General features: G+C 44.0%; 1 protein-coding gene across 5 annotated transcripts in view; it reads left to right on the top strand.

Annotated features, from left to right (window-relative positions):
* Window positions 1-17,276, top strand: part of anxa3a (annexin A3a) — a 111,601-nt gene that overhangs the window by 8,342 nt on the left and 85,983 nt on the right. For 4 of the 5 annotated variants that reach the window (XM_070863900.1, XM_070863899.1, XM_070863901.1 and 1 more), the window contains exons 2-3: window positions 4,200-4,253; window positions 9,447-9,572. In XM_070863900.1, the coding sequence (XP_070720001.1) occupies window positions 4,239-4,253; window positions 9,447-9,572 (141 nt within the window). In that variant the 5' untranslated portion in view covers window positions 4,200-4,238. The remainder of the gene's footprint in view (window positions 1-4,199; window positions 4,254-9,446; window positions 9,573-17,276) is intronic. The other variant, XM_070863903.1, reaches the window with a different exon arrangement.

Below are 17,276 nucleotides of genomic sequence, written 5' to 3'. Positions count from 1 at the left end.
ATTGGGCCGAGAAACGCGTATGACTGCATTAAGTTAAAGTCACCCTGAACAACAGCTGAGCAGAACATAATGTTCCCGACCTGCTGCGCAGCCCGCGAACACCTGACCCGACTCTACAGTAAAAATTTCAGCCATGGTTTATGGACACCTTTGCAAACATACGGTTTAATCTACCCTTAGCTTTCTGAAATGTTCTTCCTCTAATGATTTTAAGTTAATCTTTGCAAATTTATTGCCGCCATTTTCTTTAATTCAATTTGTAGAAATGGTGGGGTGATTTTCACTTTTATCACTGGACGGCAAACGGACGGTCATGGATCAACCTCCCATTTTACAACGAAAAACGGGCAGTCATTTTCCTCTTGGTGCTACAAGTAAAAATTTGCCCAATGTTTTAATCTTATCCTTTTTTTGTACTTTTCTACCCTACTTTTGGGCTCCTTCACAACATCCACCTGGAATGATGGGTAAATGTCCATCATTGCGGCTCTTCAGTGAGTTGCTATGAAGTCCATGAGACTGGAGTCCGAGGTATAGACACTGCAGGGCATCAGGAAGGGGGGAGTTATCTGGACACTTTGCAGGGACAGGAGGCAGTCACACCTCTTAGGTTAGGTAGTGGTACACGTCTGGTTATTGGTGAGAGACAAGAAGGTGTGACTGCAATTCAGGCAGGTAAGGGAACCCCAGGTGCAATGTTGACCACACTTGATCAGCCCCGCTGGGCGGGCCACATTGTCTGCATGCCAGACACGAGACTCCCAAAGCAAGCACTACTCGGAACTCCTTCACGGCAAACGAGCCAAAGGTGGGCAGAGGAAACGTTACAAGGACACCCTCAAAGCCTCTCTGATAAAGTGCAACATCCCCACTGACACCTGGGAGTCCTCGGCCCAAGACCGCCCTACGTGGAGGAAGTGCATCGGGAGGGTGCTAAGCACCTCGAGTTTCATCGCCGAGAGCATGCAGAAATCAAGCACAGGCAGTGGAAAGAGCATGCGACAAACCTGTCCCACCCACCTTTTCCCTCAACAACTAGCTGTCCCACCTGTGACAGGGACTGTAGTTCTCGTATTGGACTGTTCAGCCACCTAAGGACACATTTTAAGAGTGGAAGCAAGTCTTCCTCGATTCCGAGGGACTGCCTATGATGATGATGGCTGGAGGAACCTTGGCCTTTGCCCTTATCCAACAGGTATGATGAAGACCAAGGTAATAGTTTGGAGAAAAGTTGATTTTGAGGGGCTGAGAATTGAACTTGGGAAAATAAAATGGACAACAATATTGGCAAACAATGACATAGACCAGCAATGGAAAACAATTAAAACGGTGTTCAACAGAGTCCAGGAAAAATATATTCTGCTAAAAAACAAGAACTGGTCTTCATCATACTTATGTTCTTCTCATTTATTATCTTAAAGCATATTATATTATGGTCACTATTGCCTAGATATTCCCCTAATTTGACTTCTCTTATCTGCTTTGGTTCATTCCCCATTACTAGATCCAATAGTGAATCCTCCCTTGTTGAGCTTCTTAGTTATTGGATTAGAAAGGAGTCTTGCACAAATTGTAGGAACTCCATTCCCTTATCCCCTTTACCTACAGGGCAGATACCATGGATGAATAATGCCACAAGGGAACAATTGAGGGTAAGGAAAGAGGCATACACTAAGTACATGGACAGCAGAGGAAAACATGACAAGGGAGAAAACGAAGAAATTAGGAGAGAAGTCAAAAAAATTAGAAAATTAGAAGGACTTTGAAATTACATTATCAAGGAACATAAAACAAAAAGTAAAATATTCTACAGGCACTTAAATAAAAAAAGAAGTCGGGATGGGAATAGGGCCAGCGATAGCGAAATGGCAGAAATATTAAATAATTACTTTGATTCATTATTTACAAGGAAACAGATCAGGTGGACATAACATCAGAAGATGAGATTAGAAATGATATAACTGCATTTAAAATAAAAAGAAGAGAAATATTCAATAAACTAATCAAACTCAAAGAGGATAAAACCTCTGGTCTGGATGGATTACATCTGCGCATTTTAAAAGAATCTAGGGAAGAGATAGCAGAGGCACTACTACACATATTTAATAATTCGTTAGAACAAGATGTAGTGCCAGAGGACTGGTGGAAAGCTAGTGTAATACCTATATTTAAGAAGGGAGATAGAACATGTCCAGGGAACTATAGACCAGCTAGCTTAACATTGGTGGTAGTAAAAATAATGGAATCCCTACTAAAGAAAAAATAGAAGAACATCTAGAAACCAAAAATATGATAATAAACAGTCAGCATGGATTTCAAAAGGGAATGTCTTGCTTTACTAACCTCATTGAATTCTTTGAAGAGAGTCACCTCACACTATAACTGAGTACATTATAATGAGCATAAAAGGTATACATTTCCTCTGCTTTATGTATCCCACTTTTGAAAATGAGAGACTGAGTGAATTTTTCCTGAATTCAGACAATCTTGTGTTTGGGCTGCGTTGATTATACTGTTGAAGTTGTCTCTTCTTACTTGTTTGTCTGTGATTGACTTCATTATGTACTCTGTGTTACAATTATATCAAGTACAGGATGCTATAATGTCAAGCCTCTGAGTGGTACTTTGGTTGGAAGAATGTCTGACCATGGATTGATGTGTCTCAGTAGTAACTAGAACATAAGAATCCTGTGATGAAAGAAAAAGAAGCAGGTCTAACAATTAGCTGAAGAAATGTGTATTTTTATTCAAGTTTTAGTGAGATGCACAATATCATAAATCAGCCTAATTGCATGAATGTTCTGGGTGTGACCCTCATGCAAATACAGACCTATATTTAAATGTTATTAAAATCCTCCATGTTATCTCTGGTGCAGTGGGCATATGTACCTATAATCAAGTTCTGAGCCATAGAGAGACAAATGGTGCCAAGGACAATCCATGGTCTGTATTAAGCCCGGTTGAAAGTAGAAATGCAACAGTTGGACTTGGCTACAAACTTGAAAAGGAAAAAAATGAAAAGCTATGGGAGAAGAGCTGGGGAGTGGGGCTAATTGGATACCTTTTTCAACAGGCATGATGAGCCAAATGGCTTCCTTCTGCGATGTAAAATTCTATAATTCTAGTTGGATCTCACATCCCTAGGCTGGAGAAAGTAAGAATTGTCCAGTGTTATTGCTGCTTTCTGCCTCTTCCCACCTCAGCCTATGAGCACCGAGGCCAGTTGTAGAACCCCTATTGTGTAGGTCAACTAATTCTACATAAGGCCTGGGACCTTACGAATGCTGTATGCCTCAGCTCCAAACTGGGAAATGCAAAAATACACTGCTTTTGAGCTCTCCAAAGCTGGAGAATAAACTGTCTGTTAACAGTGGGACTTTTCAGCTGTTATCCAGAAACACAACAAATGGAATTTAGGACTATTTTTGCAGCAAACAAAAGCACCAAATGTTTACTTTTTTGCTGTGGAAAATAAAATAGGGCCTGCAATTCCACAACACTTGCAATGCACTCCCACCACAACATTGGCAGGAGTTGAGTAAAGGTCTGGAAAATTGGTAGGGAATATGCCTGGTCTCGGACTGCCTTACCAGTATCGGTGGAGCTTTGGAAGGGGCAGATTCTCATTTTGTCCCTTACAAAGAGAACCATGTCAGAGGGATGGGGTGTTCCCATGTCCTCGACCTCATAGGAGCCAGGTGTTGGAGGCTGGTATATCAAGTGAGAAGAGATGTACAAGTTTCCTCAATAGCGCAAGTAAAAACAACCATGGGAGTCCAGGCCTGGAAAGTCTCCTCAACTCCTACAGGTTTTCAGAAATTCATTTTGTTTTTGCTTAATGTGGTCTTTTATAAGGGGGGCTGCTTGGAGCCAATTTTACATGTTTCTGGGGTGAGGGCCCAATAACCACCCAGCAACACTGGATCAGGAAGCAGCTCGGGGAAGTTGGGCACCCAGGATGTACCCCTGATAGCATGGCAATTGCCAGACCCATACCGCTCGGATGACCTCTGCCCGACCCCTGCATACTGTGGCAGGGTCAGTGCTGGTAGGCACGCTCTCAGTGTGAGTGCCAGGATCGTAGACTGCAGATCTTTGGGGCTATATTCTTTTGTATACATATATTACAGTTAATTTTAGATCCTCTGCTACAGACTGTAACATATTTATTTTATATTTCTTGCTGTTTTGTTTTGTAGAGTTCTCATCCTTGACGACATTCTTAACTGAGGAAGAAAATGTCATCCACATGGGTAAATTAGAAATAATATTCAATATAAAGTCTGTCCAGGGAGTAAGATCTACCAGTTTTGACTAGTATTGAAAGAAACCATCCTCCCAGGATGGGGTGCTTGTTGTCTGAACCGAGACCTCTGAATTACAGCAGTTTGATTTAAAGGAGTATCTTTGCCACTGAAAATGTTTTGGACACTTTTTCATGATTTTTTTTAGGTAGACACAAGAAGAATTATAGAAACATGGGGCCCAAGTTTCCACAAGAAAAAAAACAGGCGCCCCTCCGAGCTGGGCGCCCGTTTTTCGCGCCTAAAACGGCGCCTAAAAAAATCCTCGGTAGTCTGCACCTACTTACAGGTCCTCTGGCCCTCGGCGCAGTCAGCACGAGCTGTGGGGGGGCGGAGCCAGGTCCCGGCGCTGAAAACAGTGCCGGGACCTCTGCACATGCGCGCTACAGTCGGCACGCAAGTGCAGTAGCTCCAGGCGCCGAACTGTGTGGGAGGGGCCCGAAGCACACAGCCCCTAGCCCTGGCCCAATGGCCTCGCTGGGGCTCCTCCCACAGCCAGCTCCTGCTCCCCGCCTGACCAGACCCGACACTCGCTCTCCCCTCCCCGCCGACCAGACCCGACCCGACCCGACACCCGCTCCCCCCCCCCCCGACGACCCGAGACCCGACACCCGCTCCCCCCCCGACCCGACCCGAGACCCGACACCCGCTCCCCCCCCCGCCCCGAGACCCGCTCCCCCCCCCCCCCGCACCGACCCGAGACCCGCTCCCCCCCCCTCCGACTGACCCGACCCCCGCTCCTGTTCCCCGACCCGACGCCCCCCCTCTCTCTCTCTCCCTCCCTCTCTCTCTCCCTCCCTCTCTCTCTCCCTCCCTCCCTCTCTCTCTCTCTCTCCCTCCCTCCCTCCCTCTCTCTCCCTCTCCCCCCTCCCTCCCTCTCTCTTTCCCCCCTCCCTCCCTCTCTCTCTCCCCCCTCCCTCCCTCTCTCTCTCCCCTCCCTCCCCCCTCTCTCTCTCCCCCCCTCCCCCCTCCCTCTCTCCCCCGCTCCCCCCTCCCTCTCTCTCTCCCCCCCTCCCCCTCTCTCTCTCTCCCCCCTCCCCTCTCTCTCTCTCCCCCCCTCCCCTCTCTCTCTCCCTCCCCCCCTCTCTCTCTCTCCCTCCTCCCCCTCTCTCTCTCTCCCTCCCTCCCCCTCTCTCCCTCTCTCTCTCTCTCTCCCCCTCCCGCTCAGCGGCACGAACGGCTGCAGAATTCTCACTGGCTGAAGCACTTTCACACAGGTAGGAAGATGGTTTATTTAATCTTTTCGTGGCTTATAAATGTTTATTCAGGTTGGATTTATTTGTATAATATTTGTAGAAGTAGAAATAAGGATTTATTGTCGAATTTAATGAGTTCCCTTCCCCTCCCCCCCCACCTCGTTCTGGACGCCTAATTTGTAACCTGCGCCTGATTTTTTAATGTGTAGAACAGGTTTTTTCAGTTCTACAAAAATCTTCACTGGCTCCATTCTACTTTAGTTTGGAGTACATTTTCACTGTGGAAACTTTCAAATCAGGCATCAGTGGCCGGACACGCCCCCTTTTGAAGAAAAAATTCTGTTCTAAACTAGAACTGTTCTACTTGACTAGAACTGCAGAAAAAAAATGTGGAGAATTGCGATTTCTAAAATAGTCCGTTCTCCACCAGTTGCTCCTAAAAATCAGGCGCGAGTCATGTGGAATCTTGGGCCCATTGAAACATAGAAAATAGGTGCAAGAGTAGGCCATTCGGCCCTTCGAGCCTGCACCCCCATTCAATGAATTCATGGCTGAACATGAAACTTCAGTACCCATTCCTGCTTTCTCGCCATACCCCTTGATCCCCCTAGTAGTAAGGACTTCATCAAACTCCTTTTTGAATATATTTAGTGAATTGGCCTCAACAACTTTCTGTGGTAGAGAATTCCACAGGTTAACAACTCTCTGGGTGAAGAAATTTCTCCTCATCTCAGTCCTAAATGGCTTATCCCTTATCCTTAGACTGTGACTCCTGGTTCTGGACTTCCCCAACATTGGGAACATTCTTCTAACCTGTCTAAACCCATCAGAATTTTAAACGTTTCTATGAGATCTCCTCTCATTCTTCTGAACTCCAGTGAATACAAGCCCAATTGATCCAGTCTTTCTTGATAGGTCAATCCCGCCATCCCGGGAATCAGTCTGGTGAACCTTCGCTGCACTCCCTCAATAGCAAGAATGTCCATCCTTAAGTTAGGAGACCAAAACTGTACACAATACACCAGGTGTGGCCTCACCAAGGCCCTGTACAACTGTAGTACCACTTCCCTGCCCCTGTACTCAAATCCCCTCGCAATGAAGGCCAACATGCCATTTGCTTTCTTAACCGCCTGCTGTACCTGCATGCCAACCTTCAATGACTGATGTACCATGACACCCAGGTCTCGTTGCACCTCCCCTTTTCCTAATCTGTCACCATTCAGATAATAGTCTGTCTCTCTGTTTTTACCACCAAAGTGGATAACCTCATATTTATCCACATTATACTTCATCTGCCATGCATTTGCCCACTCACCTAACCTATCCAAGTCACTCTTCAGCCTCATAGCATCCTCCTCGCAGCTCACACTGCCACCCAACTTAGTGTCATCTGCAAATTTGGAGATACTGCATTTAATCCCCTCGTCTAAATCATTAATGTACAATGTAAACAGCTGGTGCCCCAGCACAGAACCTTGCGGTACCCCACTAGTCACTGCCTGCCATTCTGTAAAGTACCCATTTACTCCTACTCTTTGCTTCCTGTCTGCCAACCAGTTCTCAATCCATGTCGCACACTACCCCCAATCCCATGTGCTTTAACTTTGCACATTAATCCCTTGTGTGGGACCTTGTCGAAAGCCTTCTGAAAGTCCAGATACACCACATCAACTGGTTCTCCCTTGTCCACTCTACTGGAAACATCCTCAAAAAATTCCAGAAGATTTGTCAAGCATGATTTCCCTTTCACAAATCCATGCTGACTTGGACCTATCATGTCACCTCTTTCCAAATGCGCTGCTATGACATCCTTAATAATTGATTCCATCATTTTACCCACTACCGATGTCAGGCTGACCGGTCTATAATTCCCTGTTTTCTCTCTCACTCCTTTTTTAAAAAGTGGGGTTACATTGGCTACCCTCCACTCCATAGGAACTGATCCAGAGTCTATGGAATGTTGGAAAATGACTGTCAATGCATCCGCTATTTCCAAGGCCACCTCCTTAAGTACTCAGGGATGCAGACCATCAGGCCCTGGGGATTTATCGGCCTTCAATCCCATCAATTTCCCCAACACAATTTCCTGACTAATAAGGATTTCCCTCAGTTCCTCCTTCTTACTGGACCCTCTGACCCGTTTTATATCCGGAAGGTTGTTTGTGTCCTCCTTAGTGAATACCGAACCAAAGTACTTGTTCAATTGGTCTGCCATTTCTTTGTTCCCCATTATGACTTCCCCTAGCGATGAAGGAACATCATTCATATGATGTAATCTGTCGCCACAATTATTCTGAAATATTTAAAAGAATTTACATGATCTTGCAGAAGTTGCATTGCTAAAGTCCTCGCTACAAACATTATTGAATTTCCTGTGGTGCTGATCTGCCTATTGGCCAATGATGGTTCCAATAACAATGTATTTTTCATCTGTCTGTTTGTGACCATCCAGGAACTGAAGCAGCCTGAATAGTTGATGACTCTTTAAAATGTATTGTTGATGGTGCTTCATATCAATTTGTTATTCCTGGCAGGGTTAATCTTATGTATTCATTAGAAATGGAAATCAAAGAGCGGGACTTGTTTAGAAAATTTAGGGAGTCAACTTTTCAATTTACAAAAGCAGAGGTAACACTAAACCTATACAATCTTTGGTTAGAATTGTGTCCAGTATTGGGCACCTTACTTTAGGAAAAATTTCAAAGCCATGGAGAAGGTTGAAAGGATGGTGCCAGAGATGAAAAGTTTTAATTATGAGGAGAGACCAGAGAAACTGGGGCTCCTTTCATGAGAACAGAGGTTAAGGAGAGATATCTGATTGAAATATTCTAAATAATACAGTAAATCAGAGAAAACTATTTCCACTGATCAGTGAGGCAGTAACTAAAGGGCATCAATTTAAAATGATCACCAAAGGAATGAAGAGAGAGACTAGAAGATTTTGTTTTGCACAAAGGTTTGTTAGGACCAAAGATAGTGATAGAAGCGGAATCCATCATCATTTTAAAAGGGAAGTGGATAAGTACTTGAACAGGAAAGAATAAAAAGGGTATAAGGAAAGGGCAAGGGAGTAGGGTTAAATACATCAGCTCTTTTCAGAGAGTTGGCACAAAGGTGATTGGGTGCATGACCTCCTGTGCTGTAAAATACTATGATTCTGTTTAGTGATAAATAAATAGCATTCATCTGAATATAAATTTTGGTTGAACTATATTTAGGAGAATTTTGTGAGATACTAGAAATTACAGGAGTACAGATCCACTTCAGCAAAGTGGCTTATTATGTGGCATTTGGGTTCTTCACCATACTTGGATGTGGAGAATGCACTGCCCTCCGATCAGATACATCAAAGCATTTAATAGTATGTCTTTGCTTCAAAGGGCTCAGTCTTTTCTGAGAGAACATGGAACCAATTTTTCCGAATTATCCTCTCCTAACATTGAAAGATAATTACTAATGGAAACTATGATTATTTGTTCTTTATTTAGACTGGTTGAAGATACTACTTTGTATGTTTCGCATGTTTCTTGTTCAAATTTGTTCCTTTCTAGCCCAGGAGTGTTTTTTAATTTATTTTTGTTCTGTCTGTATAAATAATTATACCTGAAGATAATATTTGTACAATTTGTTTGTCAGCAGTTTATTCTGTTCTGTTGAACATTATGCTTTGCAACGTTTCATTTACCTTGTAGCACTGCAGGGACAACACCGTATAGGTATTGGGCTGTTAGAAAAAGTCTCTGTTCTACACAACACCATTTCCTTTTCCCTTTTCACATGTGGGGAGAGTGTCCAATAAAAATGTCCTCTTTGACACAGCAGCAATTATATATATGGTGAAATAGTGGTGATGGTTGGCGGGGGTGGGCTCGGGCGGAGCATGGAACCTTCATAGAATGTATCTGATTTTTAAAAACTAAATTTGCAAATTATTTTTTATTACTAGCAGTCTACTGGTGGGGCGTGTGATTCCTGGTGGCCCAATGGTGGATATGCGCCCGTGGGCTGTGGTGGTGTTGGTGAGCAACTTATCCCGGGAGGAGAGCTGGTTCCAGTTCCCGGTAGTGCTTTTGTGAGTATGTTTCAGTCTTCCTTAGTGGTGTGTTTTTTTTAAATGCTGAAATTGCACAGTATGTTCACTAGCACATGGAAAAAAATGTGTTAATGTTTCAGGCAAATACCTTTCATCAAAACTTTCTAATGAGCAAAGGGAAAAAACCCACCAGAAAGCAACTCCATACTTACCTGAACAAACAGAACTGATGAATAAGACTTGAAATGTTGGACCGTAAATCGCGGCCTCTCCGGGTGCGTACGATGTGCGCACGTGCCGGAAGAGGCCCCGTAAGTTCCGGGTTTAGGCGCGCAAAGCCTAATCTGTCAAAATGACTTTTGCCAGATCGCATGCATCCCCGGGCAAAGGGCCTTCGCGGGTGGAGATTTGGGCTATTTGCTCAATTCCTGCTCAGCGAATGTCCTTAAAATTCTTACGCCTGGTAAAATCAGGCATAACCATCATAAGAGTTTTAAAAGATAGAAAAATTAAATGTTATCACTAAGTTTTATATTAAAAACCCTGTCTATAATGGTAAGTTTATTTTTTGCCCTATTAAAACACATTAAAAAATTCTAAAAACATTTTTTTTTTCTACAACATTTAATTTAACTCAATTTCAATTAATTTTAAATACAGGTATATGAGGTGTTTTTTTAAATTTATGTTTTGTGTTTCTGTGTTTTGGGGGGTATTCTCATTGATCGTCATGGGAGCTTGTACAAACGGAACTCACCATTACTATCAATGAGAATACTCCATGTTCGTTGGTGGTCGGAGGCATCCGCCCGCAGGAAGCTTCCGACTGCAATTTCTGGCCCATTAACTCTGTTTCTCTCCCCACAGATGCTGCCTGACCTGAGCTTTTTCTAGCATTTTCTGTTTTTATTTCAGATTTCCAGCATCCGCAGTATTTTGCTTTTATTTTCGCATTTATCTTTTTGTTCTTCACATCTTGTTCCTTGCCTATGTGTAGTGTAGACAGAATTGGGTGTAGAATGAAAGTCAATGTCCTATTTAAACAAAATATGGAATTCTTCATCTGGGTTAAAAGAAAGTTGACCACGTTTGTTTTCCCATTCCTTCACCTCACTGTATAGCTGTATGGCTGTGTTGTGGTTTCCCAACTCCATCCAGCCGCACTGCCATTTTAGAAGGACTCCAAGCTCGGTGCACTGGCACAAAAAGCTGCTTTTGGCACTGCGCGGCAAGAGCAAGGTTTTTCGGCGGAATTTCGCAATTCGGCAGTGGGGGACATCGGAGGTGATGATGCACTTAGGATGGATCGGCAGCAGCGGAGTGGTAGTGGCGGGGGGGGAAAGCAGGTCATTACACGAAAAATCAGCGGCCATTGCACTCCGCAGCATGGCCGCCAATTTCCGGCAATTTCAGCCCCATTATCTCTTGCCTTAGTCTAAGGAGGACACAAACAACCTTCCGGATATAAAAGGGGTCAGAGGGTCTAGTAAGGAGGAGGAACTGAGGGAAATCCTTATTAGTCGGGAAATTGTGTTGGGGAAATTGATGGGATTGAAGGCGGATAAATCCCCAGGGCCTGATGGACTGCATCCCAGAGTACTTAAGGAGGTGGCCTTGGAAATAGCGGATGCATTGACAGTCATTTTCCAACATTCCATAGACTCTGGATCAGTTCCTATCGAGTGGAGGGTAGCCAATGTAACCCCACTTTTTAAAAAAGGAGGGAGAGAGAAAACAGGGAATTATAGACCATTCAGCCTGACATCGGTAGTGGGTAAAATGATGGAATCAATTATTAAAGATGTCATAGCAGCGCATTTGGAAAGAGGTGACATGATAGGTCCAAGTCAGCATGGATTTGTGAAAGGGAAATCATGCTTGACAAATCTTCTGGAATTTTTTGAGGATGTTTCCAGTAGAGTGGACAAGGGAGAACCAGTTGATGTGGTATATTTGGACTTTCAGAAGGCTTTCGACAAGGTCCCACATAAGAGATTAATGTGCAAAGTTAAAGCACATGGGATTGGGGGTAGTGTGCTGACGTGGATTGAGAACTGGTTGCCAGAATGGCAGGCAGTGACTAGTGAGGTACCGCAAGGTTCTGTGCTGGGGCCCCAGCTGTTTACACTGTACATTAATGATTTAGACGAGGGGATTAAATGTAGTATCTCCAAATTTGCGGATGACACTAAGTTGGGTGGCAGTGTGAGCTGCGAGGAGGATGCTATGAGGCTGCAGAGCGACTTGGATAGGTTAGGTGAGTGGGCAAATGCATGGCAGATGAAGTATAATGTGGATAAATGTGAGGTTATCCACTTTGGTGGTAAAAACAGAGAGACAGACTATTATCTGAATGGTGACAGATTAGGAAAAGGGGAGGTGCAAAGAGACCTGGGTGTCATGGTATATCAGTCATTGAAGGTTGGCATGCAGGTACAGCAGGCGGTTAAGAAAGCAAATGGCATGTTGGCCTTCATAGCGAGGGGATTTGAGTACAGGGGCAGGGAGGTGTTGCTGCAGTTGTACAGGGCCTTGGTGAGGCCACACCTGGGGTATTGTGTACAGTTTTGGTCTCCTAACCTGAGGAAGGACATTCTTGCTATTGAGGGAGTGCAGCGAAGGTTCACCAGACTGATTCCCGGGATGGCGGGATTGACCTATCAAGAAAGACTGGATCAACTGGGCTAATATTCACTGGAGTTCAGAAGAATGAGAGGGGACCTCATAGAAACGTTTAAAATTCTGATGGGTTTAGACAGGTTAGATGCAGGAAAAATGTTCCCAATGTTGGGGAAGTCCAGAACCAGGGGTCACAGTCTAAGGATAAGGGGTAAGCCATTTAGGACCGAGATGAGGAGAAACTTCTTCACCCAGAGAGTGGTGAACCTGTGGAATTCTCTACCACCGAAAGTTGTTGAGGCCAATTCACTAAATATATTCAAAAAGGAGTTAGATGAAGTCCTTACTACTAGGGGGATCAAGGGGTATGGCGAGAAAGCAGGAATGGGGTACTGAAGTTGCATGTTCAGCCATGGCGGTGCAGGCTAGAAGGGCCGAATGGCCTACTCCTGCACCTATTTTCTATGTTTCTATGTTTCTAAGTGTTCTTTGATATTATTGTTCTTGACTTAATCTTGCCTCGTGTTTGACTGTTATGAACTTGCTCTTATTTTGTATTGTTCGTATGTTAGTAATCTGTTGTACAATCTGCTCCTGATGATAATTTGAAGTTCTTTATACACTATAAATTTGAATTATATAATAACTTAAATTGGGCAATGTAAGTAAAACAGCAAAGTGGGAATTTAGTGCTAAAAATTAAGGGTCAATTGAAAAGAAAATCGGGCGCAGTGTGAACTGGGCTTCAGATTTGCTATAAGTCCATTTTGCACTACTGGCAAAGACCAATTTTACCCCTCAGTTATCCCATAATTTGAAATATTGAATGGGTTTTGAACTAAGAGTAGACTCTATATTGTGTAATATTAACCAATTTATCTTATTTTCTTTATTTGTATATGTATATATATATGGTAACTATTTCAAAATTTCAATAATAATAAGTAAAAATGATCAAGTTTGGAATATATGTGTTTTTTTTAAATAGGTAAACTTGTTATAGACTTTCATGGGAAAAACTCTGAGCACTTGGCTGACTGAAATTGTTACTTGAGTAAAATAGATGAATATAGCTCTGAGACTTGTGTACTGTTTGAAATATGTTTTAACGTAGCGCCAAGAACTTGCAAAAATATAAAAGGTGCAATGGTTACATCAGCTTATCAACAGGTCACAAGGCACCACTAACAACTATTAACATGAGTCTTGGTTCATGTCATGTACAAAGCTATTGGCATCAAATGGTATAGGACAACATTTGACAGCTTACATTGTGCTTCATTTTAAAAGGTGAGACTTTTTTAAAGGTATTTGCTCTATGCTCCCTTTTCCCTTTCTTGATCTCCTCTCACCATAAAGAACTCTTTTTGACAGGGTGATGGACAGGGCCAACTTTCAGCTTACTGTCAATCCCAGCTGCTAGGAGGAATGAACAATGGCACAGGAATACTCACCCTCCATCTGAGTAATTGCGTGGCTTCTGTTTGGTACCTCACAGGACAGCAGGTTGATAACTTGGCATGTGAAGGATAGCAAATACAAACCTACATTCTATTACTTGATAGCACAAAGGTTTGAATATCAACATATTGTCCAAGCAGTGATTTTTGGTATTTTATATAGAATTTCACAAAGTTGGGCAACATTTTCTGTTACATCAAATTATGCTCCAAAAAGGTATGTGTACATATTTCTGCAATGCTCGATTTCTACACCTAATGAACTGCACTGGGTAAATTGAGGAACATATTTTCAATTCGGGCTTTGCTTTTGCATAAGTAATTTGAGTACTGTACTACTTTATTTATTGAGACTTTCAAGAGGGCTTTAAGATTTATTTTCTGTAGAATACAGTGCTCTGTCAAAGTAGAGTAGACAAAGTTTCCACGTTGGAATTGATTTCTTGCTCTGCTAAAATAGATTTTTTAAGGAAACTGGTCTCATAGGCTTGACATAGTCCACTGTACCAAGTAACCATGTTCATTGCTAGGAAACATATCACACTCTTTTGGAAATTAACAGAATTTGTATGTAACATGATTAAGCTTCTTTTAGGAGATAATGGACAGTAGTTATTTCCACTAATTGCATTAGCACGAACAGAGACAATTGGGTAAATTCACCAGTCCCGTGTTCCCAGCGGGGTCGGGTCGGGTCAGAAAATCAGTATTTGTGTTGTAGCCCTGTCAATAGGTACCACAGCCTTCAAGCATGGCTGCCTACTGGAAGTGTGGGATTAATGGATTTACATTTCCACTCTGATGTTTCAGGGTGTTTCAGTGACACATCAGAGTGGAAAATGTCGCCTGTAATTCGTTCAAATGACAGCGTAGCATCATTACTGTGCTTTCTCCAAAGTCAGAACTTATGTGATGCTGTTAACCTTTCATGTAGCAGCATAATGGGTAGAGGTGCAGCAATAAGTCATCCACACCTGAAGGTCCTACATTTAATTCCTTGTCTGCACTGAGTGAGGTGATCTCAGCAGTTGGGGCTTGACGCTTGGCCTCAACACCCGTGAAAAAAACTCAAGAAGCTTCCTGCTCCTGATTGCTCTCCACTGACCATGCTGGAAAGGCGTATGTGACAATGAAATGAGTGAGAGCTGAGCGCAACCCTCCTCGCTATCTACACTCACACACAAAGAATAGTCAGGTTCAAAATACTGGAGGCTATCTGGTAATCATAGAATTATACCCCAGCAAGAGTCAATGGGGTCGAAATTCAGGCACGCCAGAAAGCTGGCGCATCTATGATTTTTTTTACCTGATTTTTACTGCCGGGAGCGATGAGACGGCCTTCCGATCGATTTTCTGGACTTTGAAAATGTTTTAATGTCGGATCGGAAGTGGGTCATAATGGGGGTGGACGTGCGGCAGTAAGTCCTGCTGAGGGGCGGAAGTTGGGGCGGGATCGAGTCTCTCGGAGCGGTGGTGACGTCATTACGCGTGTGCGTCACCACGCTTTCTCTCTTCTGTTAAAGGGGAGAGAATCGGGTAGTTTTTAGCTTTGGCCAGTGGGCCACCAGGGAGGGTTTCGGCCGGTACAGCGGCCTGGCATGCAAGAGGGAGTGCCAGGCTGCCTGTTGGCGGCCCAGCCGAATCCGAGGCAACAATTGGCCGGCTGATTGGGAAGTTGGCCAGCAAAAGTAAAAACATGGGGACTACGGAAGTGCGCCCTCCCCTTGAAGGGCCGCCACGCTGCCCTGTTGCCAGGCTGCACACACAGGATAAGGTGTAGCGACAGAAAAAGCTGTCGGGGGCATTGTGCGGTGGATCGGCGATTTTGTCAAGGTGAATTTGGGTCGGAGTGTTCTGGAGGTGCGGGAGATTGACGGTGCGCGCTTTGATGACGCGCATGCGGCAGTCGGCAGCAGCGGGGCGGAAGTGGGGGACAGGCTGAAAAATCCCCGAGCTGAATTTGGGTCGGGGCGGCCCATCAACTGCAACACGGCGGCCACTCGATTCCGCCTCATGGCTACCGCAAGATGGCGGTAACGGGCCTTATTCGGACCCTGAATTTTGGCCCCAATGCCTTCAGGAGAGGAGAGGAACAAATTTCAAAAACATAAAAATGATTAATGGATATTTCCTTCTCCAAAATGATGCAGAACAACATTTCAATGCCAATTGATGCATGGTTTACAAACATAGGAACAGGAAGAGGCCATTAAGCCCCTCGAGCCTATTCTGCCTTTCAATTAGATCATGACTGCTCTGTACCTTAACTCCATTTGCCCGCCTTTGCCTAACAAAACTCTATCAATCTCCATTTTGAAATTTTGAATTGACCTAGCCTCAACAGCTTTTTGAGGGAGAGAGTTTTTGTGTGAAGAAGTGCTTCCTGACATCTCCCCGAAACAGCCTGGATCTCATTTTACTGTTATGCCCCCTTGTGCTGGACTCCCTCACCAGAGGAAGTAGTTTATCTCTATCTACCCTGTTAAATCGTTCAATCATCTTAAACACCTCAATTATATCACCCCTTATTCTTCTATTGTCGAGGGAATACCAACCTAGTCTATGTAACCTAGCCTGATAATTTAACCCTTATGTCCCCGGTATTATTCTGGTTAAATCAGTGCTGCACCCTTTCCAAGGCAACATGTCCTTCCTGAGGTACGGTGCCCAGAACTGAAGGCGACACCCCAGATGCAGTCTAACCAGAGTTTTATTCAACTGTAACATCACTTCACCCCTTTGTATTCCAGCCCCCTTGAGATGAAGGCTAACATTTCAATGGCCTTTTTAATTATTTTTGTACCAGTCGCTATCCTTTAGTGATTTCTATGCGCGGACCCCTAAATGTCTCTGCTCCTCCACAGTTCCTCGCATCTCACCATTTAGAAAAGACTCTGATCTATCTTTCTTGGGCCCAAAGTGGATCACCTCACACTTCCCCACTTCGAACTCCTTCTGTCACAGGTTTGGCCATTCACTTAATCAAGCCCTAATTGCGTCCAGAACTGTTTGTAATTATCAATTCCTTTTGCTACCTTTTTATAAACAGACAGGATCTTGCTCAGCTGACACCACTATAGGATGATTTATCATAGAAATCATACAAATTTACAGCACGGAAGGAAACCATTTTGACCCATCGTGTCGGTGCCGGCTGACATAGAGCCAGCCAGCCTCATCCCACTTTCCAGCCCTTGGTCCGTAGCCCTGTCGGTTACGGCACTTCAAGTGCACATCTAAGTTTTATTCAACTGTAACATAACTTCTGCCCCATATAATTGAACCCTTTTAGCTCCAGTATCATTCTGGTGAATCAGCGCTGCACCCTTTCCAAGGCAATATGTCCTTCCTCAGGTGTGGTGCCCGAACTGAAGGCAGTACTCTGGATGCGGTTTCTACCTCTACCGCCCTGTCAGGCAGTGAGTTGCAGACCCCCACCACCCTCTGGGTGAAGAAATTTCTCCCTCAAATCCCCTCTAAACATTCGACCAATTACTTTAAATTATGTGCCCTTGTTGTTGTCCTCTCTGCTAAGGGAAATAGGTCCGTCCTATCTACTCTATCTAGGCCTGTTATAATTTGATACATCATCATCATAGGCAGTCCCTCGGAATCGAGGAAGACTTTCTTCCACGCTTAAAATGAGTCCTTAGGTGTCTGAACA

The sequence above is a fragment of the Pristiophorus japonicus genome, chromosome 2 (genome assembly GCF_044704955.1).
Source record: "Pristiophorus japonicus isolate sPriJap1 chromosome 2, sPriJap1.hap1, whole genome shotgun sequence".
Taxonomy (NCBI): domain Eukaryota; kingdom Metazoa; phylum Chordata; class Chondrichthyes; family Pristiophoridae; genus Pristiophorus; species Pristiophorus japonicus.
Note: the sequence above shows the minus strand (reverse complement) of the source record. Positions and strands in the feature narration are given on the sequence as shown.